This window comes from Elgaria multicarinata, chromosome 2, assembly GCF_023053635.1.
Source record: "Elgaria multicarinata webbii isolate HBS135686 ecotype San Diego chromosome 2, rElgMul1.1.pri, whole genome shotgun sequence".
NCBI lineage: Eukaryota > Metazoa > Chordata > Lepidosauria > Squamata > Anguidae > Elgaria > Elgaria multicarinata.
Genome location: NC_086172.1, coordinates 4438671 through 4465880, shown reverse-complemented (window position 1 = coordinate 4465880; position 27210 = coordinate 4438671). Strand labels below are relative to the sequence as shown.

At 42.0% G+C, this 27210-nt stretch overlaps 1 protein-coding gene across 2 annotated transcripts in view; it reads right to left on the bottom strand.

The window, feature by feature from the left end:
• The window catches only part of SUPT3H (SPT3 homolog, SAGA and STAGA complex component), a 349923-nt gene that overhangs the window by 75253 nt on the left and 247460 nt on the right, over window positions 1-27210 (bottom strand). For both annotated transcript variants that reach the window (XM_063115942.1, XM_063115943.1), the window contains 4 exons: window positions 12171-12246; window positions 7255-7367; window positions 6759-6866; window positions 29-211 (listed from right to left, as the gene is read on the bottom strand). In XM_063115942.1, the coding sequence (XP_062972012.1) occupies window positions 29-211; window positions 6759-6866; window positions 7255-7367; window positions 12171-12246 (480 nt within the window). The remainder of the gene's footprint in view (window positions 1-28; window positions 212-6758; window positions 6867-7254; window positions 7368-12170; window positions 12247-27210) is intronic.

The following is a 27210-nucleotide window of genomic DNA, read 5'->3' as shown; positions in this document are numbered from 1 at the left end:
GTTCCCTGGACTATCATCTTAAGCCTACTTTTTTCCTCTTTCGCTGTTTGACTTTGGAATCTTGTCCAATGCTGCCATTCCCAATGGTTCCAGACTGCATTTTCCCAAGGTGCTGTGAGCCAGTTGATGGAGGGGTAGGTGTTGGTGGCGGTGTGTTTTCTGGAGAATCTGGGCTGGTCTTCATACTTGCTGTCTGCCCTAAAACATGCATCTAAGAAAGAGCAAAAGATAAAATAAATGTTTGCCAAATGTTCTCTGTGTATATAGAATGGTGAATCATACATTTGGTAGTGCAGGCATAAATCCAGAAGATTTCTAGACTTTGGTCAGAAGCTGGGGCACTCCAAATAATACTGGAATAATACTGGAATATTCCTTTCTTAAGTAAGCTGTTGCCATAAAAAAGCCAAATGGAAGAATCCAAGACAAATATTTTAATTAATTTACTTATAATTCTCATATACCACTTAATATAATAACATCTCTAAGCAGTTTACATTAAAATGCATATGTAATACAGTATAAAATAATTAACAACAGCAAAACAAAAGTAAAACAGAGCAGTGTCACAGTCCATTACAGACCAGGAAAAGCCTGTATACAGATCTATGTTCAAACAAATTTGAAACTTGCCACAATTTCTGCCTCTTGAACCAGGCATGAGACAGTGTTCCAGGTAGTGGGTGCTACTACTGAGAAGGACCACTTTCATGATATTATCTGGCAATATTCTATTGATCACAAAACATCCAGTAAGGCCTCCTCTGAAGATCTCAGGGATTGACTGGGTGAAGGTAGGGGAAGGTAGTCTGCTAGATATCCTAGTCCCGAGTTATGAAGGAATATTTTCGACTGAAAGATTTCTATGCCCAGGATAAACTCCAAACAATAGAATAACTTAGGGCCTTGCTAGACCTGCCGGGATAAGCCGGCAGGGAGGCGGGGCGACGGCGTGCTAAGTTTAACGCGCGCCGCCCAGCCTCCTAGACGGCCGACCCGCAGGGACGACGGAAGCCCTGCAGCGTCGGCCATGTTTTTTTTTTTTTAAAGGGGCCATGTGGGGCCCGAAGCCGCCGGAGAAGGTAAGGGTTTTTTTTTAATTTAATCCCCCCCATCCGCCCCCCTCGCCGTCTCCTTCGTCGCCCTCCGCCCCCCCCACCATCTCCTTCGTCGCCCTCCGCCCCCCCACCATCTCCTTCGTCGCCCTCCGCCCCCCCCACCATCTCCTTCGTCGCCCTCCGCCCCCCCACCATCTCCTTCGTCGCCCTCCGCCCCCCCACCATCTCCTTCGTCGCCCTCCGCCCCCCCACCATCTCCTTCGTCGCCCTCCGCCCCCCCACCATCTCCTTCGTCGCCCTCCGCCCCCCCACCATCTCCTTCGTCGCCCTCTGCCATCACCTCATCGTCTCCTTCGTCGCCCTCCGCCCCCCCACCATCTCCTTCGTCGCCCTCTGCCATCACCTCATCGTCTCCTTCGTCGCCCTCCGCCCCCCCCAACATCTCCTTCGTCGCCCTCTGCCATCACCTCGCTGTCTCCTTCGTCGCCCTCCGCCATCACCTCGCTGTCTCCTTCGTCGCCCTCTGCCATCACCTCGCTGTCTCCTTCGTCGCCCTCTGCCATCTTCCCCCCCCCCCCGATCACCCACCTCCTGGCACGATGGGCACAGCGCATCGTGCCAGGTCCGTGGCTTTTCGCGGCTCCTCGCGAGTAAGCGAGGAGCCGCGAAAAGCCGCGGAACTCTCCACACTTTCCCCAGCTCCGGCCTGAGGCCGGAGCTGGGGAAAAGGCGCGCCATAAGCGACTTCGCTTATGGCGGGTAAGACCAGGCCTCAGCGCGGCCTGTCTGCGGATTCCCCTGTGCGTCATCTGGACGCACAGCAGGGAAGCTGGGACAGAATGCGCGCTAAGGCCTCGTCTAGGAAGGCCCTTAGAGTTGATATAGGAGAATTAGGCCTGGGATGGCTTCAAGAAGCTCAATTATCCTATCTCCTTAGGGACATTAACACACACTCAGAACTTTAACAGCACTTGAACGAGCATTGTTAATGGTAGGGGAAAGAGGGAAGGGAATAGTATCTTTAGAGTATGCTATATTAACAGATGCCCAGATGGGCACAATGAAGGGCTTGAGGAAAGTGCGGGAAGGAGATTTTGAAAGAGAAATAGAGGAAGCTAGATGCAACAAATTATGGAACAACAGACCATTTAGATCAATATCAGCTTCTATTTGAGAAACTTCTTTGAAAACACTGCATAGATGGCATCGAACACCAGTACAACTAGCGCATATCACTAAAACTTGTAGTCCCCTCTGTTGGAGAGGCTGCAAGATAAAAAGCATGTATTTTCATTTTCGGTGGTCTGTTAGGGATTCTGGAGATCAGTACATAGAGAATTAATGGTTATTACTAGAGAAACAATTGTATATGATCCAGAATTATTTTTATTATCAATATACAAAGGGCTTAATGCTGGATTGAAATGTAAAGACTTAATAACATTCCTGTTGTCGGCTGCTCATCAGACAATCACGCAGAATTGGAAAAAATAGGATAATTTGAATTTATCTGCATGGTATCGAAATATATGGTCTGTGGCAATATCAGATAAAATAACTTATGACTTGTTTCAAATTCAAGGGAAATCAGAATCAACATCGTTCGATGTCATATGAGGGAGATTCGTTCAATATGCATCACATCCGCATGTACAACAATGTATGCCTGCCCTAGCTCTGAATATATGGACATTGTAACAACAAATGAAGGAATGCATTTAGGATTTTGGGGTTGTTGTTTCCTTTTTGTCTCCTTTTTTGTCTCCTCTTTTCCTTTTAATTCCACCCCCTCTACTTTGATTAAGTTTCCTTCCCGTAGAAGGTGTATCAATCAACTTTTATATTCTTTGTATATTATACATAGTCATATAACTGTTGGTTTGATATCAATTGTTAGGGGGTTGTTTGTATTCATTCCTTTTTTGTATCACTTTAAATAAAATTAAATTAAAAAATAAAATTAAAAAAATGTAGGGCATTTTAAGTCAACAACAGCATTTTGAACAGGTCTGGTAGCTAATAGGCAACCAGTGTAGTTCTTTTAACACATGTGTAATATGTATATAGCTACACTGAGGATCCCACCTGATAGATTCTGTACTAATTGCAGCTTCCATACCAACTGCAAGGACATGTCCACATAGCATGCATTTTAGTAGTCTAGTAACAAGTGCATGGATCACAGTGGGGAGGCTATCCCTATCTAGAGAGTCAAAGTTGGTAATGGGTGCTCCAGGGCACTGAAGTCTCTTAAACCTCTAGTGACAAGGGCAGCTCCAGGAACACCCCCAAACTATGTACCTGCTAATTCAGAGGGAGTGCAGTCCCATCCAGATCAGATTAACAACCCAATTCCTGAACCCGTTAGCTGCCCACGTTAAGGGCCTCTGTCCTATCAGGATTCAGCTTCAATTCATCAGTCCTCAGCCAGCCCATAACTGCATTCAGGGACTGGTTCAGAATACGCATGTCCTCTCCTGATTGAGATGTTATGGAGAAATAGTTTTGGGTGTCATCAGCATACTGATGACACCTGGCCCCAAATCCCCCAGTGACGCCCCCGCCCCCAAGTGGCTTAACAGTCTTCTGGAATGTAAGAAAGCCATAAAAACTGATCTCTTCCGGCAGGCCTACCCAGTTGAATTTTAAGATGCCTTTTTTATAATGTGCTGCTTTTAATAATGTATTAGTTTTAAATGTTTTAATTAGTTATATGCATTTTATTATGTTTGCATTTGTGTTGTACCCCACCTCAATCCAGAGGGAGAGGAAGGGTAACAAATAATTGATGATGATGATGATGATGATGATGATGTTAAACAATATTGGGACAAAACAGTGCCCTGAGGTGAATGTTCAACTGCCAGGGGGCTGAAGTATAGGCATCCGATGTTATTTTTCTGACTGATCCCAGAACTAAGACCTGAAATGGTGGCCCCAACTCCCAAAGTTGGTATTGGAGGATACTGTGGTCAATAGTATCAGAAGCCACCAAGAGACTGAGAAGAAGTAACAGGGTCATACTCCCCCTGCCCCTCTCCCAAAGGAGGTTATCCATCAGGGCATCCCTGAAACTGGGCCAGAACTCAGACTAGCATGGATCAAAGTTCCATCCAGGAGTGCCTGCAGCTGAGATGCCGCCACCATTTTAAGCACTTTCCCTCTAAAGCAGGTATTTGTGACCGGACAGCAGTTAGTATAAACCTCTGGGTCCAGGGAGGGTCTTCCCCCAGGAGGGTCATCCCCCCAGGACTAGTTACACCACCATCTCCTTCAAAGCAGTGGGATCATATGATCATGCAGTGATCATGTGATCCATCTGGTCAGTCCCCCATGGCTATGATAGACAAGCACTGAGGGAGCATATGGTGGGTCGCATAGATGGAAGCATCTTATCCACATCCTCAGGCTTCAAAAACTGAAATGGATCCCAGAAAGCAGAACAAGGGATCTGGACACTGGACACCTCAACAGACACTGTATCTATAGTGGCTTGAAGTGTTTGGAAAACTCATCACAGCACACAGCTGTGTGCCAACAGCATAGTGGTCAGTATCAACACTTCCATATGTATATCAGGACAATCCTGCCCTATGATCTAAATAAGGGAACCATCTTGGTCCCCTGGTCCATTGTCCTCATTTTTAGATCACACTGTGCTGTAGGGGCAATTGTAAAGCCACTTTTGGCTATAAAAATATAGCCAAATACTTGAAGCTCCAGTCTTTAGCCGTGGAGCAAGAAAAAGCTGAATTCCATGCTATATCTCTCAGCCTGGAAGGAAGGCAGAATCTCAGATTACTTGCATAGAAATCCAGACTACATCTAGAGTGAACTTATGTAGCCATTTAAGACATATAATCCACCTGCCCATAGGATGCTTGAGGAATTTGATCTTTGTGAATTCCAATATGAGCTGGCCTCATCTGCACTAATGTGCAGAATGGAATTCTAATGGCTCTGCATTTCCAAATGTTCCAATACAATCCTCAGCAAAAACTACCAAGAATTAAAAATCAAACTACATGTAAGAATCTATATTTTGAGAGAAAATACATTCAGAAATGTGTATTTAAATATGAATATTTTTAGTGTGTGTGTCTGCGGATTAAAGCATGGATGGGCTGGGAGAATTCATGCAAATGTGACAGATTAGAAATATACTAATTTGTCCCATCTGTTATATTAGCCATAGCAAAAAACTAGAACCAACATATTATTATTATTATTATTATTATTATTATTATTATTATTATTATTTTATTTATTTATTTATTTATTTATATAGCACCATCTATGTACATGGTGCTGTACAGCGTAAAACAGTAAATAGCAAGACCCTGACGCATAGGCTTACATTCTATTTTGGTTTGTTAATTTTCTTGATAGCAGTTAATAGTTCCTTGTGATTGTTAATACACTTGAGGTTAAATAAACCCACACGTTCTAATCTGGGGAAATTCTAGCTAATGTTACCTCACACCAACTTAATTCCCTTGTCCTTTCATTCCCCCTTCACGTGTTATTCATTTGAAGAGGCTCTTTCCAATTAAAGACAAAAAGGGCCACAACATTTGCTCCACCTTCAACGTCGCACCTCCTTCCTGGGCTCAGTCCCTGACTGCTGCATTGAGGAAAGTTCTGAAGGGGGAGGAACCGGCTGTACTCATGGTGGCTTCTCCACGTTGTCAGGAGTGTAGGCCCACTACCCTTTAATTGTGTGGTGCCCTTTCACGTGGAATAACGCACAAAGGGCTTCAACTAACTTATTAAGAGAGTTTATGGTAACTGTCGAGGCCTGGAGCTCAATAGTTAAGAGATGGAAAGTTCCAAGTGGTGCCCAATCAAATTTCTCCCCCATAATATATATCCTACTCTTTAGCCCTGTAATGGTGGCAGGTAATGAATCTTTGTGTATTTTAGTCCCCGTGGTAAAGTTGGAGCACTCAGGCATCTAACTACTTTGGTGCTGGGGGAAGAGGAGTCACATGGAAACTGATTAGGGGAGCTTCTAGTTGCTCCGGTTTTATTGCTGGCACTTAATCCCCACAGCCATATATACTCAGAATCTGGGATTTGAACCCAGCTCTCCCTCTTGCAAGTCTTTTATAGCCCATATATTACTCAGTACACACTGGTACTGAGTAATATATCTTTTCCAGAGATACTCTCTCACCCTGCCAATATTATTCGCAAGTAGGAGGGCTGCAGTTTGTGGTCTCGAGGTCTTAAATGCTCTTCCTCATCAGTTGATGCATACATGGAAAGGCTTTAATCTCACCATAGTAAGGCAAGCTACAGCTCTTTCCTACAAACAGATCTGCGGGGGCTTCCTAAACACTTTAGTCTTATTCAGTTTTTTCTTGAAATGAAAGGCTGCAGCCTGATCTCTCTTCTCAATCTGGGCAAAAAAGAAAGATAGCCCAGACCAAGCATCCCACCATGGTAAAGGCCATTCATCTGCTGCTCCTTGTTGACTGCACATATGCAAAAAGTAACACAGTAATACCCTTAGGGCATGGGGGTGGGGGGTTCTCCCAGGGAGGAAGGGGCTTCAACAGAAACAGCCTAGCTGCCGTCCAGCAATATTTTTATTTCCTAGAATTTGAGAGAAAGAGCTTGTGCTGATAAACACATATAATGCTTATTTCTATTCTTATGAGAAAATCAATGCACTGAAAAGACTACATATATATTTACCTCGGTAGAACTATGATACTGAATGAAAGTAGCAGATATTGCATGACTGAAAGGGTCCCCGGCTTTGGGAGCCATGTCCTGCTTAACCAAAAGGGCCAGGTCCACGAGCTAAGGGAACAATGACAATTAAAAAAAAGAGAGAGTCAAGGTTTAAGGAGCCAGAATTACTAACTTTTTAAGCTACTTAATTAACAAAAGAACTGTGCTGTAAGAGGAAATGATCTTTTCACGTTTTCATTTCAATTTCATCCTGGAAAATATCGCAGCCATTATGCATTATGTGTTTGGACAGGTCTGGGTCCTTGCCTTTCACATGTGGGCTGGTAAGGTCCCAAGTGAGGCTCCAATTATGACATAGAAAAACTGGTGAACCGAAGAGAACTTGCACGTTATTCTCCATTAGACTTAGTATGTGGTAGGTAAGAAGAAAACAATTTGGTTTATTCTGAAAAACTGCAATAAAAGGGCAATTATTTTTAAAAATACATTCATTTACCTGTGCCACAGTTTCATATGCCAAATAAGCCAAAATTTCCATGGCAACTGCATTTGGCTTTATTTCCATGCTGCTACAGTCCAACCAGTCTCGGAACTTGGAAGCTTTCTTGGCTGTGCAGATAAAACACAGAGGTGTAATGTTAACACTATCTCTTCTCTTCCAGGTAGCTACTTATGAAGTGTAAGAGCTGAAGGCCTTCTCAGTGGTTGCTCCCAGGCTATGGAACTCCCTGGTAAGAGAGACTAGGGGCATGTCTACACCGGGCGATATCCCGGGGACGCACAGGAGCCGGGACGGGAAAAGTCCAGGGCCATCAGGGGTGGGGTGGGGAGCAGGGGTGGGCTTCTTCTTTTTTTGACACAGTCAACAGTGATGGGTTCTTTCTGTCTCCTCGGGTAAAGTGTCCACCAGAGCAACCAGGTAGGAATCTGGCTACCAAGATTCAAAAGGATATAAGTAATCCCTTTCTTATAGGAATCTTTGGAACTGAGCCATCACCATGATGTACTCAAACATTTTACCCAGGCACAGTATATTCGAGATAGGCTAATAATACTGGTGGAACACAATTAAGTTTTTTGGGTGGAGGGGCTTTCTAGTGCGGCTTTTAAGGCCACCAGAACCACATCCTCTCTCAGTGAAGCCCTTGTAGTTTCCACCACCAAGAGGCCACTCTTCTTTGGTACCTCCAATCGAGCCAGGAAGGATAGGGATCAAGGATGCAGGTGGTAAGTCTGACTGTCTCAAGAATCCTGTGCACCATCACAGGCTACACAAGCTGAAAAATTATCCAAGTAAACACGACAAAGTGCTATTGGTACATCAGGACCACATTTCTAACTGCAGAGCCATAGGGGGAACAGATATATAATCTTATCTGCAAAGCTCCTGGCATACTGATTACAGGAGGCCACTAAGTTTCCTTATCTTTCCCTTGGGGCCAAGATGATCACTCAGAGCAGCTCCAAGGGATGGCTCTATACAGATGCAATGATGGCAGGAATATATGCTTTATTTGTGTGGTTTTGTGAGTCTGCACCAAAATATAACATGGGCCATGGTTGTTGATTTTAAGACTCTATAGATTTAAAATGTAATTCACATCAAAATAATGAAAAAAATCATGAAAACGTAAATACACTTCTATATCAGTTTTAGATACCCTTAAAAAAAGACTATATGACACTCTGAACACAGAAGTGGGGTAGGCATTACCCCACTTCTGGCAAGTTCCTGCATCAAGATAGTTTCCAGTTCAAGTCATGGGTAAAGTGATTCTAATACTTTGATTTCTGGTTGACTTGGAAAAAAATCACAGGTCACTCATAAGCTGGGTGTGGAATGACATGAAAGAGTGTTTCATGTTGTCGCCTATGATGTCTGACCAAAGTTCATGTCAGTTTGATCCATTCTTCCACTTCTGTCAAAGTACGCTTCATTCTTTAAGCAAAGTCTATATGGTACTTCTCAGGTTAACAGGCTTTAAATCAGATGATTGATACATAGCTATTATTCTTATTTTCATATTGGATTTTCATTTTTGTGTATGCATGACTGCTACAAAGCAACTTCAGAGTCTTGAAGAATACCATGAATTTATTTTTAAATACTTTCTCAAGTTCAAGAGTTTTCCATCCTATTATTTTGCATATTGAAGTTTTATATTGGTGTAGTCTTGATTATAATTATTAGGTGTAAAATGTGAGTTCATCACGACCCTTTCAGATATTGAGATGACTTTAATTTGAAGAATCATCAACGTAACCATTTACAGATGTCATGAAATGATCTAAACTGAGCTCACAAAAAAGCACTGAAATAGCAAAAACACCACTACAGACCCTACTGTTTGACATTTACAGAGGATACAATTGTGGATGTGTCATTTATTTTTCACATTGTGATCTGCAAGTGAACCAGTCATTTCTCCAAATCAAATTCTTGTTATGGAAAACAAGATAAGTGCCTTTTATTTAAAGACGCTGTTGTGCTTTCATTGACAATTGCAATGTCATGTGCTAGTTTGTCATGCTTTTTACAGGCTCTTTCATTGCACTCTCTCTGTCTCTCTCTCTCTCTCTCTCTCTCTGATTTCTAACTCTTAAGCATTATCTAACTTCTTCTGTGGTGATTTTTGTTGTTGTTGCTATATGATGAAGACCATTAATTTAGAAACCATTGTAATTGTGGCCACAAATATGTCTGGTGCGTTGTTTTTCAGAGATGGGAAAGCCTTAATGCTTTCATTATGTTATTTGGTACAACAGCAGCATGCACTAATGCTTTTTGTAATTTAAAATAAGCCCCATGGAAAGAAGCTACAGATTTTAATTCAGAAAACCTGTTTAATAGACAGAGAAATTAAGTGAAATTTGTTAACATTAGCTAATGTGAAATAATGACTGACTAATGATTGAGAACTTTATTCATCACCTGCAACTGAACTTTGCCAGGCCTCGCTAATGAGATACAGACCGTTACTTGGAGAAATATCAACTCCTTAATGTTTTTTTCAAACCCAGTTTATCCACGTCCGGGGTCAAAAAGCAGGTGGCTGACCTGCATTCCTGTGCCCTTACCCATCACCCAAATGTTCACTTATATCCTATTATCCACTTATTCTGTAATTTAATGATACTGTGGAACAATGGTGTAACTTGCTCCTGTGGGCCTTAAACTACACCAGAACCTTAGTTGCACATTTCTCCATTACTAATGATCCTATTGAGCTGCCATCCCACTTTCCTCTTCCCTGCTTGGAATTCTAGTCTGAATACAATTAAATTAAGTTAGACTGAATGCTCTTATCATTTCATCAACTTTTTATTTTTCAGAAAATGCTTTTTAAGGTGTACAATTATTCCAATTTTTCTGATTACGTGTTGGTGGCTAGCCAACTAATATCATGAACAGCCAGCTTCTGCACAAAACTTGCAGAAACATTTCTTTCCAGAGCTCAACTCTGTACAGATAATGTACATTGAGATGGAATGCAGGAAGGGAGTTTCCAGAGTGATGCCACTATTCTGACAATATCCATCCTTAATTCACATAGAATGAAGCGAAGCAGACCCATGGGCATAACTAGTGTTCTGCATAAGCAAAGCCCTAGTATATGCTATAGGACCCTCTGCAACACTCTGGGCTTCTATGGTACACATTCAAGGTGCTTCAGCAGATGAACTGATATGGAAAGGTTCCCTTGAAAATAAAATCCATTGAGATGAGAGATGCTCTTTCTAGAACAGTTGTTTGGCAAAGGAAACTGTTGTGACCACTTATCCTCTTTCCCGAAGACTATCTTCTGTTCCAGCACTACCCAAACCAATGAACTTTTGAACAACTTCCATTGCCAAAGTTTCTTTTTGCATTCCTGATCACAGGTGAGAGCAACAGCAACAAAGCAAGAATGTTCACATGGCGTGGCAACCCACAATGGGTGACAAGCTGTGCACTGTGGGCTGTTTTGTAGACAACCCACACTGCCTGGTTAGTGTGCCTTTGTTACAATATAAACAGAGGCAGTGGTTGAAACAACAAGACACGAAAAGGGTGCGCAGCACTCAACCACATATAAACCAGACAACAGTTATAATGTGTCAACAACGTTTTCATACGAATTTTTCACCATATTCACACATATTTCATAAAGATCACATTCAAATATTTTTTCAACATAGATAATTTCTTCACTATATGGATATTTATCCAGCGTATATATATTTTCCAAACAGACAACAATTATAATGTGTCCACAAATTATTCACGCATTTTCTTCAACATTGGTCATGTCTTCACTATGCAGATATTTATCCAGAATATATATCTATTATCTATATAGATATTTATCCAGCGCATATATATTTTAACAGGTGACCGGTTTCATAAACCCTGCTTTCGCATCTGCTTCGTCAGAAAAAACGCTGCAATAAAATAGATAATATTGAAGGTTACTCTAATGAAAGGGTCATTATTCAATATAATGAATGAAAGAAATATATGTTTGTTTGGAAAATATATATACGCTGCATAAATATCCATATAGTGAAGAAATTGTCTATGTTGAAGAAATATTTGAATGTGATCTTTATGAAATATGTGTGAATATGGTGAAAAATTCTTATGAAAAAGTTGCTGACACATTATAACTGTTGTCTGTTTGGTTTATATGTGGTTGAGTGCTGCGCACTCCTTTCGTGTCTGGTTAGTGTGCCTGGCAAATGATTGGGCACACCTCTCACGGTGTATAGCTTGCTTCGCCCACTTCCCCCGGAGTTCTTCAGCCTGCTTTGCCTGGCATCACAGGAGATTTGGAAGCAGAACCTGACTTGTCTGCCATCAGCCCCCCATCCCTGCTCTGACCATGATCTCAGTCAGAGCCGCAGTATGGAGACTAACCTAGGCATGGTAGGAGATTTATAAAGCTAGAAATAGGAGCCTAAAAATCTGGAAAAAACGCTGCCTAATATGGTGAGCCACTGAGGATAAATCTTGGATTATTGCCTGGGCAATAAAGGGTTCTTGAACTCCAGTATGATTCCACCACTGGCTCTCCTCACTTGGAAGAACTATAAATGCTTCCAGAGCTGGCCAAGACTTTCCCTGTTCAAGCTCTGACTTCTGATTCTTTGCTTATTTTCTACTTCTGGTTTGACCCGTCAGAGACTTCTACTACTCAACAACTGCCTCCAAGCTAAGCTCTGACATAGCAAAAGGCAAGGTCAGACCTCCTTTTCCAAAGCTGTCCCTGTCTGCTGTTCTTATGAAGCCACCACGGTGAGAGGAGGAGACACCGAAGGGGAGGTGGCTGTAGGTAGGATGCTCCATCCTCTACCCACTTGAAGATGTAATATATTATCCTGCCAGGTGAAGAGAATATACGAAATCATAGTCAGGTACAGTACAACACTTACAAAAGCTCAACTGACGACTCTCACAGAATTCTGCATATTGCGCTGAGTCCATCATTCGTGCTTGTCTCTCTGCCCTCTGAAAAATAAAATAAACAACACTTGTTATTCTTATACATTTCTAAATACCGGCACCCACAAAGCCCTCAGAACCACACTAACCTATCTGCTTAATAGCGTTAATATTAATTCCAAGCAGGTAAACAGATGAATTATAGAGTGTGCTGTACAGCAAAAAATACTTTGCATGCTTTCCTTGGTACAATGATACAATAGATAGAAGCTATTTGTCAACCGCCCAGAGAGCTTCAGCTGTGGGGCAGTATATAAATGTAATAAATAAATAAATAAATAAATAAGCTGCCATTTGTAATATAATTTTAGCCTTCAAAAAGTGGATCGCATTATATCTTTCTTTCAATAAGCAACACTGAAATTAACAGTTAGATCAAGACCTAAAAATATTTCGATTCTATCTGAAATATCTACTCTTGATATGTTAATTTCTTTGGACAGGTCAGAAGCAAAAGGCTAAGGATGGTTTAGTTAAATTAATTGTTTAGATAAGCTGTGCTTCTAAAGTTTTAATAAAAATACATCCCACCCACCCACATCCCACATTTGACACCAATGTTTATGAAGAAGTCATTGGCTTACAACATTATACTTTTACATTGTAGTTTCCTAATTCTGAAGTGGAGTTTGCCAGTCATGCAATTTGCCCAATCCAGTCATACAAACAGATGTGAACGCACACGTCAGTGGCATCAAGGGTACCTTCAGAGGTAACAGAAAAGCCAGGGGCTTTATGACCACAGCTGTACTGTAACATATTAAAGCGAGGCACATGCATAGCAATACAAAGGGAAACCATGACTAGAAGCCTGCTTATATTTGAAGTAACTATTTCAGCCTTTATGGTGAGCGTAGGGGAACTGAGCAGGGTGAGAAATGTACAAACCAAGGCAAAGGGAATGGATAGAAACTCGTTGATGAGGTTCCATAGCTTTCTGGACTGTGAGACCTGCCAAATATGGAACTACATAGAGGCAAGGAAGGACATCTATTACACATACTGGCCTACACTTAAATAAAGATCTGCTTTTAATGAACAGAAAAATGGGGGGGGGGGAGTCCTACAAAGTAATTAAATATCATAGTTGAAAACTGCATTGCAAATCCTAGAAGTCTTAAAACTTATCTCAGCACTTTCATTATACAATTTAACTGACTTGCTCTTCCTAAATACACTTTTAACTTAAGTGGAAACCAAAGAAAAAAGGGGCAGAGGGGCACAAAGCATATTAAAGACTTAGGGTTTCATGCTGAAACTAACAAAACTTTTTGTGACAGATTGATGGATGTTGTGATAAAACTGCAGATTTGGCAATAAAGAACAGATACACAGGCAATTCTTTGTTATCTTACTTATCCTTGCATTATAAAGCAGACCTTCTTTCCATCCCATCCATTAGTTTGAATGAGTATGTAAGAAATAGCAGTCTTTGATGTCATGCAGCTGTTTTATACATACACACATTGTCCTAAATCTTCCCACCTAACAAGCAAAGCTAATATATACCAAAGGCAGGATAAGATCTCAACCTTGAAAGGAAGCTAGTTCATCATGGGATCTCTTCTCTCTCCTTCTATCTGAAATAATGTGTTGTTTGTGGAATTTTCCATGCCCTTAGTCCCTCAGCAGTAGCTTACTAGGCAGGTCAGCTACAAAATGGGAACGCTCACGCCCACTTCTTGCTTTCTCCTTAGGAAAAAACTGTAAAAAACTCTTTGCCCTTCGTACTTCCAATCCACTGTCTGTATCTGGACTTCAAGTGATTATTAAATTTGACAAACTGATGAAATGCTATCTATTGTGGATTTATTCCTATTTGGAAAAATATCCTAAGAATAGCTACTGACTTTATATGACAAGGTGGCTACTAGGAGGAGGCTTTCTCCGCTGTGGCACCCCGGCTGTGGAATGAGCTCCCCAGAGAGGTCCGCCTGGCGCCTACACTGTACTCTTTTCATCGCCAGCTGAAGACCTTTTTATTCTCTCAGTATTTTAACACTTAATTTTAACTTAAATTTAAATTTTACTGTCCTAACTCTGTATTTTAATCTTATATTAATTTTGCTGCATGGTTTTATCCTGGTTGTGCTTTTTATACTGTATTTTGTATTTGTGTTTTAACCTGTTGGTTGTTTTATTATGGTTTTAATTTTTGTGAACCGCCCAGAGAGCTTCGGCTATTGGGCGGTATAAAAATGTAATAAATAAATAAATAAATACTAGAGCAAAAACTGGTTTTAAGACTGATGCCCCGTGCAATAAATATGTAATGTATGACCTTCATTCTGTCGTCTAAATGCTAATGTATATGCACTGAGCAGTTCCGGCCCATTCAAAGTTTCCAGCCCAGGCTGTTAAAGATATTAGTATTTACCACAATTTAGACATTTGTTATGGAAAGCAACAGCAGTGTAAAACTGGCATGCTGCAACTGCAGCATAATGTAAAAATGGGCTTTCTTCTTGGGGAGGGGGATATAGGTCCCTCCTCTAACTGCTAATACATCACTACCAACACCTCTAACGCCTGGATCAAAGTTGGAACTTCTTTAAAAAAGGTTTTTAAGATTTTTAAAAAGCACAGTGATGAAGGATGTGTGCATTTTCCACCCCACATCCTGGCAACGTCCTTGAAGTAGCTTACATGGTATAAAATACATTACAAAATACATAAAATGCAAATATATGCACAAATAGCTTGTTTAAGAACAAAAAAAAGAGAAAGATCTGCATTAGGACATTGCTTGTGAAACCACCTTTGATGGTGCACCAAGGATCACTGAAAGGGGGCTTTTCTACACAAGGTACTTATTGTGCACTTGTCATTCTCTTTTATTTATTTATTTATTACACTTATATACTGCTCCCATAGCCAGGGCTCTCTGGGTGGTTTACAGAAATTCTAAAATTAACATAAAAACGAGTATACAAAATTTAAAATTCTAAAACACAGAACATACATGCATAAAGCATTAAAAACCGTTAAAAAACTAAACATGTGGGTGATTAAGATGTGCCGCCATATGCCTGGGCAAAGAGGAAAGTCTTAACCTGGCGCCGGAAAGATAGTGTTGGCACCAGGTGAGCCTCGTCAGGGAGATCGTTCCATAGTCTGGGGGCCACCACTGAAAAGGCCCTGTCCTTTGTTGCCACACTCCAAGCCTCTCTCGGAGTAGGCACCAGGAGGAGGACCTTAGATGTTGAGCGTAGTGACCGGGTATATTCACGTCGGAAGAGGTTGTTTACTCACGGTTGTTTATGGATTCTTTAGACAATGTTGTGAACCTCAATTTTCACTTCTGTTTCTAACTAGCAGTTTTGGTGATTTGTTTTTAGAACAGAGAAAATTAGACATTTAATTGTGAAAGCGAAAGAACGTGCTTTTTCACAATGCTACCTAGAGGTTTTGTAGTGGAAAAGCAGGAAGGGAAACACACTTTGTATAGTGTTTGGATCTCAATTCTGTGACGAATCTGAAAGCAGATAATTTTTGTGACCTATCCAGAGATGTTTGGCTATTGTGCGATACTGTACATACAGGAGATTAACAGCTGATTTAACAATGTCATATAGAAAAGTTTGAAAGGTTGCAGAAGGTCTTTGTTATGGTTGAGGTTGGAGAACGCTAATTTTGAGGGTTTGTTCAAGCCTGAAATGCAAAGTGAAACCCACTAAAAAACAAACCTATGCAAAACCCAAACCAAGGAGAAAGCTATAAAGTTGTTTGCACCCAACTGTGAATGTAATTATCCCACCTTATTCCCAAACAACATCTTTGAACCTATCTAACATGCACAGAGAAGTTATGATTCTGAAAACAGTCGAAAAGTGTTCATAAATGTGAATGGATTGCAAGCAAGCTTTTGCATACTTCTCATGATCAAGGCACTGTTTCAAGATGTTCTAAATATAAAATAATGTAAGGTTCAAATGCCGATATAACAACACAATTGTCCTCCTAAATGTTTATCCTGGGATGCCGGGGAGTCCAATGGGATGGAAGGGGGGAAGGAGCGCAAAGACCTTCAACTGTATGTGGATTCATTAGCATGAGCTTTACTGATCATTTATCCTGTTTCCTAATGAAAGCAAAAAACCTCCCCAAGAACCCACCATGTCTCTATTAAAAAGCAATCAGATTTGGTATGTTGGTGACACTTTAAAGAGCACATTATGTGGGGAAACAAAATAAACATTTACCCTGGCAAACGAAAGTAGGGCTTGGGGTTTTGACATGCTTGGCAGGCAGGCAGAATTATATTCACATCAAGCCTACAGAAAACCTAATTTAATATTTAAATATTTGCTTAAGTAATATACTATTTTAAAACAACACATTAGAAGATACATCTTTGTCAGGATGTTTGAAAGTTTTGAGGAAGAACACTCCACTGAAGCAATACATTTTGATGAGATCACATACTTTTTGTTCTGTTCATTATACACCCCATTTGCTTTCAGAGGATAAAACGTCCATCTCAGTGTACTGAGTTTCAGTAAAGACTATTTCAAAACAATCATTTAACCAGCTTTGAACTTTCTATAGGATCACCTTTTGAGAAGTATATCTTGTTAAAATGTAACCATTTCTCAATGCCAGCAATACTTTGAACATTACATACACTCTGACTCACCAACATGACTAATTTGGTTCAAATTTCACCACAAAAAAGTTATTTACTCTGAGTTTATAACACCAGTCATTCTAACCAAGAAAAGGATCTTCAGATGTCAAGAAAATGGCAACCCAGGAAAAGACTCCCAAGCCCTACTGCAGCTAAGTCTATAATCAAGGCTAAGCACCTGTCACTGAAATAATCACGTTTCCCCCCGGCTCTATTCCCCTCTCCTTCCTCTGTTGCACCTCTGTCAAATTAAAGATTTGTACGCTTCCCCTAAGGAGAAGGATCCGTCCTCTAGTGCCTTGACAAACACTACACATATGGATAGCACTGTATAAGGATGGCCAAATAATTTTTAAACATTCATTATTAGTGTTATCTCAAAATAAAAATTAAGCTCTCATCAATTCAGAGGACGGGAACCAGGATGATCAGGGGTCTGGAAACAAAGCCCTATGAAGAGAGACTGAAAGAACTGGGCATGTTTAGCATGGAGAGGAGGAGATTGAGGGGAGACATGATAGCACTCTTCAAATACTTGAAAGGTTGTCACACAGAGGAGGGCCAGGATCTCTTCTTGATCATCCCAGAGTGCAGGACACGGAATAACGGTCAAAAGTTACAGGAAGCCAGATTCCAGCTGGACTTCAGGAAAAACTTCCTGACTGTTAGAGCAGTACGACAATGGAATCAGTGACCTAGGGAGGTTGTGGGCTCTCCCACACTAGAGTCATTCAAGAGGCAGCTGGACAACCATCTGTCAGGGATGCTTTAGGGTGGATTCCTGCATTGAGCAGGGGGTTGGACTCGATGGCCTTGTGGACCCCTTCCAACTATGCTATTCTATGATTCTATGATTATTTGATATTTTACTTACGCAAAATATCACAACAAAGTACAGAATAACAACAACAACAACAACAACAACGTATTGTGTTTCCTGATATGGCTGCCCCAGGATGACGGCTGTTCCAAGCCGCAAAGCTGTTCCTGTGTACGGGCCGGTTACATGGATAGCCAACGCAGTGTGGTCTGGCTCTATATGTCTGCCAAAGATTCCTGGTAGTGACCTGCACCACCACAGGCGGGAAAACACGCCTCAGGAGACTGATCTACAGTATACCCAAACGGCTTGCTGCATGGACCAGCTGCCATGCAGCTGCCATGGCTATTTCAAATTATCTCAAGTAAATGTGTGGTAAATTTACTATTTCAAGTAAATGTGTGGTACAGTGGCTAAAGTGTTGGACTGGGAGTCGGCAGATCTGGGTTCTAGTCCCCACTCTGCTATGGAAACCTGCTGGGTGACTTTGGGCCAGTCACAGACTCTCAGCACAACTTACCTCACAGGGTTGTTGTTGTGAGGATAAAATGAAGAGGAAAGGAGGAGGATTGTGTATGCCGCCTTGGGTTCCTTGGAGGAAAAAAAGTGGGGTATAATTGCAATAATAATAAAACCCAAATCTACCACCTTTTACATTGATTGCAGGATTTTTGTTTGAGCCTGGCATCTACTGCTTTAAACATCCCCCCTCCCTCCCATGAAAGTCTCAACCATCCATTCTGTATTAGTTCATGGACTGAGGTGAAGAGGTAGATTCTCATATTTTACTGGAAGACACTATTTTTCAATCAGAATGCCCTGAAAATGCAGGTTGCTTACCTGTAATTGTAGTTCTTTGAGTGATCATCTGTGCATTCGCATATATGGGCTCTGCGCCTGCGCGGAGCCTAGCTTCGGGAAACTTCAAAAGCTGAGATTGTTTTGGCAGGAAACCTCCCCCCACCATCCTACTGAGCATGCTTCGGTGGGTTCCCGCTTTCCCCTAAGTTCCTTGAGATCGACATCGGCCTCAAAACCAAGGAAAAGAATCTACCCATTTTAATTATAACAAGTTGTGCAAGCACTGAAACTGTGTCGGTACCACAGTGAATTGTAGCGATACCAAAGGGGTTTTTGTGTGTGAATGCACTGATGACCACTCGAAGAACTATGGTTACAGGTAAGCAACCTGCATTTCTTCTTTGTGGTCTCTGCGCATCACACATATGGGCGATTAACGAGCTAACTTACTTGGTGATATCATCAATCAAGTCACTGTAGACAACACCACTTGACCAAAGTTACAGTCCTTCCTTGTCCTGATGTCCAATGGCTTGGACCAGGTAGTGGTTTTGCAGAGCTCAGGGATGGCTACCCCTCTAGTCAGCGCAGTCGATGTGGACAGACTGCGAGTGGAATGCATCCTTATCGGTCCTGGAAACTCCTTTCCAGCAAGTTGATATGCCAAAGTTATAGTTTGCATAATCCAAAATGCCAGTCCCTGTGGCGATACTGGCTGTTCTGTTTTACATCCGCTATATCTGACAAAAAGCTTAAGAGATTTTTGAAATGGTTGCGTTCTGGATTTATAAAATGTGAGTGCTCTTCTGAAGTCTAAAGAATGTAATTTGGTTCCCAGTGGATCAGAAGGAGACTGAAAGAAAGTTGGCAAGACGACTTCTTGGTTAATATGAAAGGCAGAGATGATTTTAGGAAGAAATGACAGATCCGGCCTTAAAACAATCTTGTCGCTGTAGAGCTGAAGTTATGGTGGGTCAACTTGGAGCGCACAAAGTTCCGAGACCCTTCTGGCTGATGTGATCACTACCAAAAAGGCAGTCTTAAATGTTAGTAGTTGCCATGGGTTTGAACAGTTTAGACATCAGGGTTACCAACACAACTGATAAGCTCCTTTGTGGAACTATTGGGTGTATTGGAGAAACCAAGTTACTGTATGTGATCCCTTCAAAAAAAAAATTTGTTAGGGGCTGAGTAAAAACAGAGAAGCCTTGAATCAGGTTGTGCCTCACCAAGATCGCCGCTAGGTCCAGCTTCAAACAGCGAATGCAGAAAACGTAGCACTCCATCAATTGCATACGGATCAAACCCTTGCTCTCTGGCAAAATGTGTGAATCTTTCCCATTTGCTTTTATTTATTGCATTTGTATACCACCTCATAGCTGAAGCTCTCTGGGCAGTTCACATAAGATAAGAAGTATGGGTGGACAGTTTTATAAGAAGTATGGGTGGATGGTTTCCTAGCGGCCTCAAAGACTTGTATGATGTTATGAGGAAGATTCAGATGTTCCCAATGTGTTGGATTCTCCATGCCGTCAGCTGAAGGGTACACAGATCGGGGTGACGTATCCTCCCTTGACTCCTGGAAGTGAGGTTCAGTACCAAGGGAAGCCAGAAGGCATCCCTCTGGCCATCTTGACAAGTGGGGTGAACCATACTTGTCTCGGCCACCATGGTGCTATCAGGATCGTGTCTGCTCGATCCCTCCTGAGTTTGGCCACAACTCTTGTTAACAGTGGGAAGGGAGGAAAAAGATAGCAAAAAACTTCTATCCACGGTACCAAGGGAGGAGGAGCAAATTTCCACTCTGGTGCAGTACCTCTGACATATTGTGTTGCAGTGAATAGCAAGTAAGTCTATAGTCGGTGTGCCCCATAGGCAGAATATTCTGCACAGGAGCTGAGGCGCCATTTTCCACTCATGGGTATCACAGAAGCTCCGGCTGAGTTAATCGGCAAGGCGATTGTCTTTGCCAGCAATATGTAAGGCTGACAGTATAAAATTCCGTGGATTGCCCACTCGTTGTGAGTTCGAGGAGCTGAAATGAGTGTGTTCCCCCTTGTTTGTTCAAATACCACACAACCATGGTGTTGTCTGAGAGGATTTGAACATGATGGCCCAGGAGATCGGTCTCAAATGATTGAAGCACTTTTTGTACAGCTAGAAGCTCCAAGATATCGATGTGCAACACACTCTCTTCCGACGACCATATTCCTTGCATCAACAGTGAACCACAGTGAGCTCTCCAGCCCATTGTTGATGCATCTGTTGTCAGGATTCTGGTCAGGCATGAATGGCATGCCCTTCCAAAGGTTGTGTGGATTCATCCACCATCTCAGGGAGGTTCAAATGCTGATTGGTATTGATAAGCATACGCGACGGGTAGCCATGTTGCTGTTGATCGAACACAGGAGAAATTGCTACAGAAGTCTCATCCGGAGACGAGCCCATCTGACGACATATACTGTTGCCACCATCAACCAGTTGTCTAAATAAGGATAGAGTTTCATTCCCTGCATTCAAAGGAGTGTACAGTGTTGTTGAGGCTATGTTTCCCTTGGTGGAGGCAAATGTGGAAGATATCAAGATTGCCTGCAGAGTCGCAGGGATCAGAATCAGCACCCATTGGGTTCGAGGCTGGACCTACCATGGGCTATCTGGGTATGTCAAGACCAAAACTTTCAATACTGTGAGTGGCAGAACAGAAGCATAGCGTTTTCTGCTTTTTAAAATAGATTCTTCTTTTTTAAATATCTCCTTCTCCGCAGTCTCCACAGGAGTTTTGTGTGCCCTAGCCTTTTTTTGAATTTTTTTTAGCTGTATTCATGGCTAAAGAACATCCTGGCACTGGAGACTCTGAACGGTCTATGGGTAGCGCCTATTTGTCCCCAGATGCGGCCGCCATTTGGGGCACAGCTGGTGGCGATTTTGGTGTATCGACTGCCTCCAGAGCCCTTTTCCAAAGAATTGCTCTCAATCTATCTGAGCGATTTCGACGACCCTGCTTGGATAAGCTCATACAGTGTGCACACGCGTCAAATATGTGGGACTCTCCCAGACACAATAGGCACAAGGAATGGCCATCTGTTAATGGGAGTTTACTCCCACAGCAAAAGCACTTCTTAAATAACACTCTTTGTGCCATAAACGACAAAACATTGAAAGGAAAGCTCCACGGTATGGACCGTGAAACTCAACTAACTAACCAGAAGAAGAAAGAGAATTTTTTTTTGATATACTAAAGAATAAGATAAAAAAGTTAGAAAATAATAGAAATAGATAGAATCTCAGCTAAACCTAGATGAAAAAAACACAGTTCTTAACAAATGAAGTTCGCACAAAGCACCAAGAACTGAGGTGAAAGTTGGAACCTGCTGGAGCATACACAGTAGGACAGTGGGGGGAGGGTTGCCGACAAAACAGTTTCAGCTATAGAAATTTCCCAAAACTAGGCTCAGTGGAGGCGCAGAGCCCATATGTGTGATGCACAGAGACCACGAAGAAGAACAATGCTACATCTAGACCATTTTGTGAAAAGAAAATGGTGGCTGCCTGCTGACTTAGACAACTTTGCTGCCACCACCACTTCAACAGTAGAAAAAAAGGTTTTAAAAGAGAGACCTGCTGCTTCCTGTCAATGCTAAACCTTCCAAAGCTCTTAAGAATTTTTGCAGGGGCAGACCATTCTAATAGGTTCCCATTACTTTAATATTCTATTCTGTTAAAAGGCTTTATAAACCAAAAGGCCCCCCTATTTAATGCTATTTTTCCAAACACACATATAAGAAACACCTATTTGAACGTAAGAAGAGCCCTGTTGTATCAGACCAAGGGTCCATCTAATCCAGCATTCAGTTCAGACAATGTCAAACCAGAACACTTTGGGAAGCCCAAATAGGATACGAGTGCAACAGCACCGTCCTGTTTGTGTTCCAAGCAATTCATATACAGGGGCCTACTGCCTCTGATAATGGAGGTAGCATATAGCCATCAGCTTTAGTAGCCATTGTCCAATCCCTTTTTAAAGCCACCCAAATTGGTGGTCATTACGAAATCTTGTAGTAGCAAATTCCATAGTTTAACTGTGCACTTTGTAAAGAAGTATTTCTTTTTATCTGTACGGAATCTCCCATCAATCGGCTTCATGGTGCGACCCCCAGGTTCTAGCATAATGAGAGAAGAAGGAAAGTGTCCCCACTTTCTGGGCACAGAAGTGTCTCCCAAGCACTAGGCATAATTTTGTACTCTTCTATCATGTCTCCCGCCTTCCCCCGCCCCCCTAAACTGAATGGTTCCAGCCATTGTAGGTTTTCCTCATAGGGGAGTTGCTCCGGCCTCCTGGACATTTTTGTTGCCCTTTTCCAGCTCTACAGTATCATTTCTGAGGTGTGGTGACCAGAAATGTACACAGAATTTCAAGTGTGATCACACCATAAGGGCAGTATGATATTGGCTGTTTCATTATGATTCATTTCCTAATTATACCCAACATAGAATTTGCCTTTTTCACAGCGGCTGCACATGGGGTCAACATCTTCATCGAACTGTCCACCAGAACCTCAAGATCTCTTTCTTAGCCACTCATTGCTAGCTTGGATCCCATCACAGTATACATGAAGTTGGGTTTTCAGTTAACAGTTTAGGTATACAGAAAATACTGAATATTAGCTACATGACACATTGACAGCTCTGATAGCATAGAACCACTAACAAGAAAAATGTGCAATATAAAGCATGCAGATTGTTCCTAGAGGCTATATGAGGAATTCCTTTGCTTTCAAATGTCTTCCTGAGAAATAAACTGCTTTATTGCTGTAACTTTGAAGCACAACAATATTTGAAACAGATACAGTGCCTTCATCAGCCTGAAACATCTGTAGCAGTATATCAACACAGTGCACAAAAATGAGAAAATGTATGCATCTCTGTATCTTGGTGAAAGATGCATAACCTGCCTTTATAAAAAAATAATAATCCAGATTCATAGAACTGTTAGGTGCAAATGTACTTGGAAAAGCATATAAGCATTTTGGTTGGTGATTTGTTTGTGTATTATATTTGTATTATACTGAATATATTCTATACATTTATCTTTAGTTTTATGGTGAACATTGTACTTTATATGGTTCTTGTGTAACTTTTCTAAATTTGTTTGGAATTTGCTCAAACTGTGACTTTGCTTACCTATTCTAGAAATTTAATGGATTTTTTAAATATTAAAAATTCTAAAAATGTTAATAAAAAGAAAAACATACATGATGTTTCCAACATACATTTTGGTTGAATCTGTCCCTTTAAAGCATGAACAAAGGAAAGGCTGGCCTGAGTGATAATACAATTCCTCAGTACAGTAAAACCAGCACAGCTATCTCAACTCCTGAGGATAGCTATCCAAAGGGGGTTTGGATGATGCAGAAGTACCCCTCCCCGGACACTATGTTTGGGCACTTTGCAGAGGCCCCAGCACACCCACTGGCAATACCAGGCATCGGACTGTGAAAAGGGGCATTCTAGGGGAAGAACAGAGCCAGCCTAGGATCTGCTGGAGATGTAACGCACCAAACGCTTCTTTTAGTCATATATTTTGGCAATGCCCCCTTTTGGAAGGAGGTCATAGTAAGGATGAACTTTGTATTGAAGCAGTCTTTTAAGATGGACCGATGTGCAAGTCCTCCTAAACTACCTAACTTCTTGGAAGTTAACACATGGTCAGCACAAATGGATTTTCCGACCCCTTATGACTGCTAAAAGACTGATATCATCGTTGGGAGGATAAATGTTCACCTCCATAATGCAATGGAAGGAGGATTTAACAATGCTATCAACGTTTGAACGGGTGGTATATACATGCCACTTGTGAGTGGATAAATACATGGGTATTTGCTCTGCTTTTCTTGAAACCTATGCATAACTCCCTTTTCCCCTACCCCCCTTTTATGAATGGTGTATCTTATGCATGTAATGGTTGTTCTTCTCTCTCTCTCTCTCTCTCCACAATTTCTGTTCTGTTCTGTTCTGTCCCATTCAATTCACAATAAAAAAGAAAAAAAAGGAAGAAAACCGCTTCACTTGCCAGGGAGGCCAGGGGCTGCCAGAGCTAATGTTCAGTCACTGAAACCAATGGGATGGGGAGAGAAAAAGATTCGGATTTGTTGGGGGGTGGGGGGGTGGAAGGTAAGGGAAAATCCATCTCTCCTCACACCTCCTACCGTGGGCAGTACGAGCCGCCACGGCTCTGGAAGCAGCAGAACACCCCCCCACACACACACACCACTTAGGATCTGTTAAATGATTAAAACAAACTATTATTTTCAAAAGGCAGCTCCTGGATTTGTTTTGTTACAGAAACCTGGAGCTGAATCAATGAGACAACAGCTCTTGTTGATCTAACAAGTTGTCGTTGCTCTTTAAAAATTGTACTGCAGAACTTGCATGTTCCTAGCCGATTGGTTAACAGTGTAATCCATGCGCCCTCTCCCTTACTTCCCTCTTTATCCTCCTACCACATCACTTTTTCGATCACTGCCTTAACCTTTAAACCAGTGGTCAGCAATGCAGCATCCAAAGGCGCACTTTAAGACCACCAAGTGGGCCTGCCCGACCCTGCTGGATCTCAGACCTTCCCTTGCCTTTTCTTTGCCCTCGCACCCACTGCAGCAGTCTTCCCTTCCTCCTGCCCCAGCGGCTGCCCCAGCGGCCTTTCCTGTCACCAGACCATTCCTCTCCCTGCCCTGTCCCCAGCTGTAGCTGCCATGGCCTTCCCTCTCCCCCACGGCCGGCACAGCCACGTACTTCCCACCACCGTGGCCTTTCCTTCAACCACCGCCCTGCCACATGTCCTGCCCCCTGCTGCTATGAGTCAAAAACTGTGGTGGAGTTTAATCCATCCATTGCTGCTCAGATGAGATGATCTTCTGAATGGCACCTTTTTGGTACAGATCATCTGGGCCCCCAAATCCTAGGGTAGGCACAGCTCACTGCCACCACAGCTACCCACTTGCTTTCCCTCTCCCCACAGGTGCAAAGTCCACCAGCACCCAGAGGGAGGATGCGAGGTAAGTAGAGGCACCTCCTCCTTCTCTTTGTTTTCATCAGTTTTTTCACACCTGGAAGGAAAAGAAATTTGCCTCATATCATTAATTTTTGTGAACTGCCCAGAGAACGTTGGCTATTGAGTGGTATAGAAATGCAATGAATGAATAAATAAATAAAATAAAATAAAATAACTAAAATGGTTAAATCTACACTCCACAAAAACAGAGTTCACTATTAATGGCACTCGGTTGAAACCTGCAAAGCCATTTTTTCAATTATAAATCCAGCTCAGTAGCCCTTAGGATGCAGAGTACAGCCATCATACCGGGCTAGTGACCAGCCCCTCAATTTTGAAGTGTGAAGACAGCATTACAATTATAGGATAGAAGACCATTTCCATTTGATACAATCTGACATGGCTGGCATATATAAATATCTTCAATTATTTCAAAGCGGATGTAATGTGTGCATCCTTTTTCTTTTTCCAAAAAGTTGTTTGATTTGGTTTTCATAAGGATTTCCATTGCCAGATGCTGTGAGTAGCACAATGTTTTTCCTACAGATGTCTGCAGCCTGTGAGAATCAGCAGTGCTTTGAATAACACCCCCAGTATAACAGTCCTCTTGTCATCGGTGCTGTATATTATAGCATATGCATCCCACACAAGTGGATGAACAGACTTTAAATAATACCATCTGACAAAGAGAGAGAAAAGTTAGAAGTCTGACAAAGCCTTGGAAATGGTTGTTAGCCTTGGGAAATAAAATCCAGGCCATGGGGTGGGGGTGGGGGGAGGCTCATCCTTCTTCCCTTTGATCAGACCAAAATATTGTTAAATATTGTGTTTCCAAATATTCACAAGAAAAGATTTTACCATCATTTAAATACTAATTAAGACGTTATCACCTTTCCTTTTATACATCTAATTCAAAATCTTATTTTGTTGTGAAGAGCAACATCCCAACTCATTTAAGGCTGTTTCATACAGTGTAGTGGTCAACTAAAACAAGAACACATGAGATCCAAAAACTCATTGCACATTGACATAAAACAGGTGTGCATGCATGAGTAATTACAGGGGACTTCACTTGAGTGAAACCTCCAGCCATCTGCACATAACAGACATTTTTCTGGCAATATACAAAATGGCTCTCTCACAAGAACATGGCCGTTTCTACACCTGTCTTTTTCCCCAGGATCATCCCGGGATCATCCCTGTGCATGCAAATGACACGCAGGGGATACCGGAAGCAGGCAGGGATGATCCCTCCATTTTCCTGGGATAATCCTTAGCTGTAGAAAGGGCCCTTGTCTCCCAAACCGAAGTACGCTTAAGGAAGATTCTGAAGTCAACCACATTTGCTAGACTAACCTGAGAGGCAGAATGTTAGTCCAATGCCCCCTTGTATGTGCATGTACAGAAAAAATGCCTGCATGGACAACTGTATGTCCATGGTTTGCACAAGGTTTCATATTGGGTGGAAGCCTTTGTACCTATTAGCTGTGTGCATGAAAGCTTCGTCTTGTAGACATTTGTACCATATACATGGACACCAGAGACAGAGTGAATTGGTGAGTGTGATGTTAAGGGTGGGGGCTTGCCTGTCACACATATATGCCTGTCACACATGTGAAGCCCATTGATTAGGCAAAACAGGCTACTGCAATGCACTATTCCAATCCTGTCTTA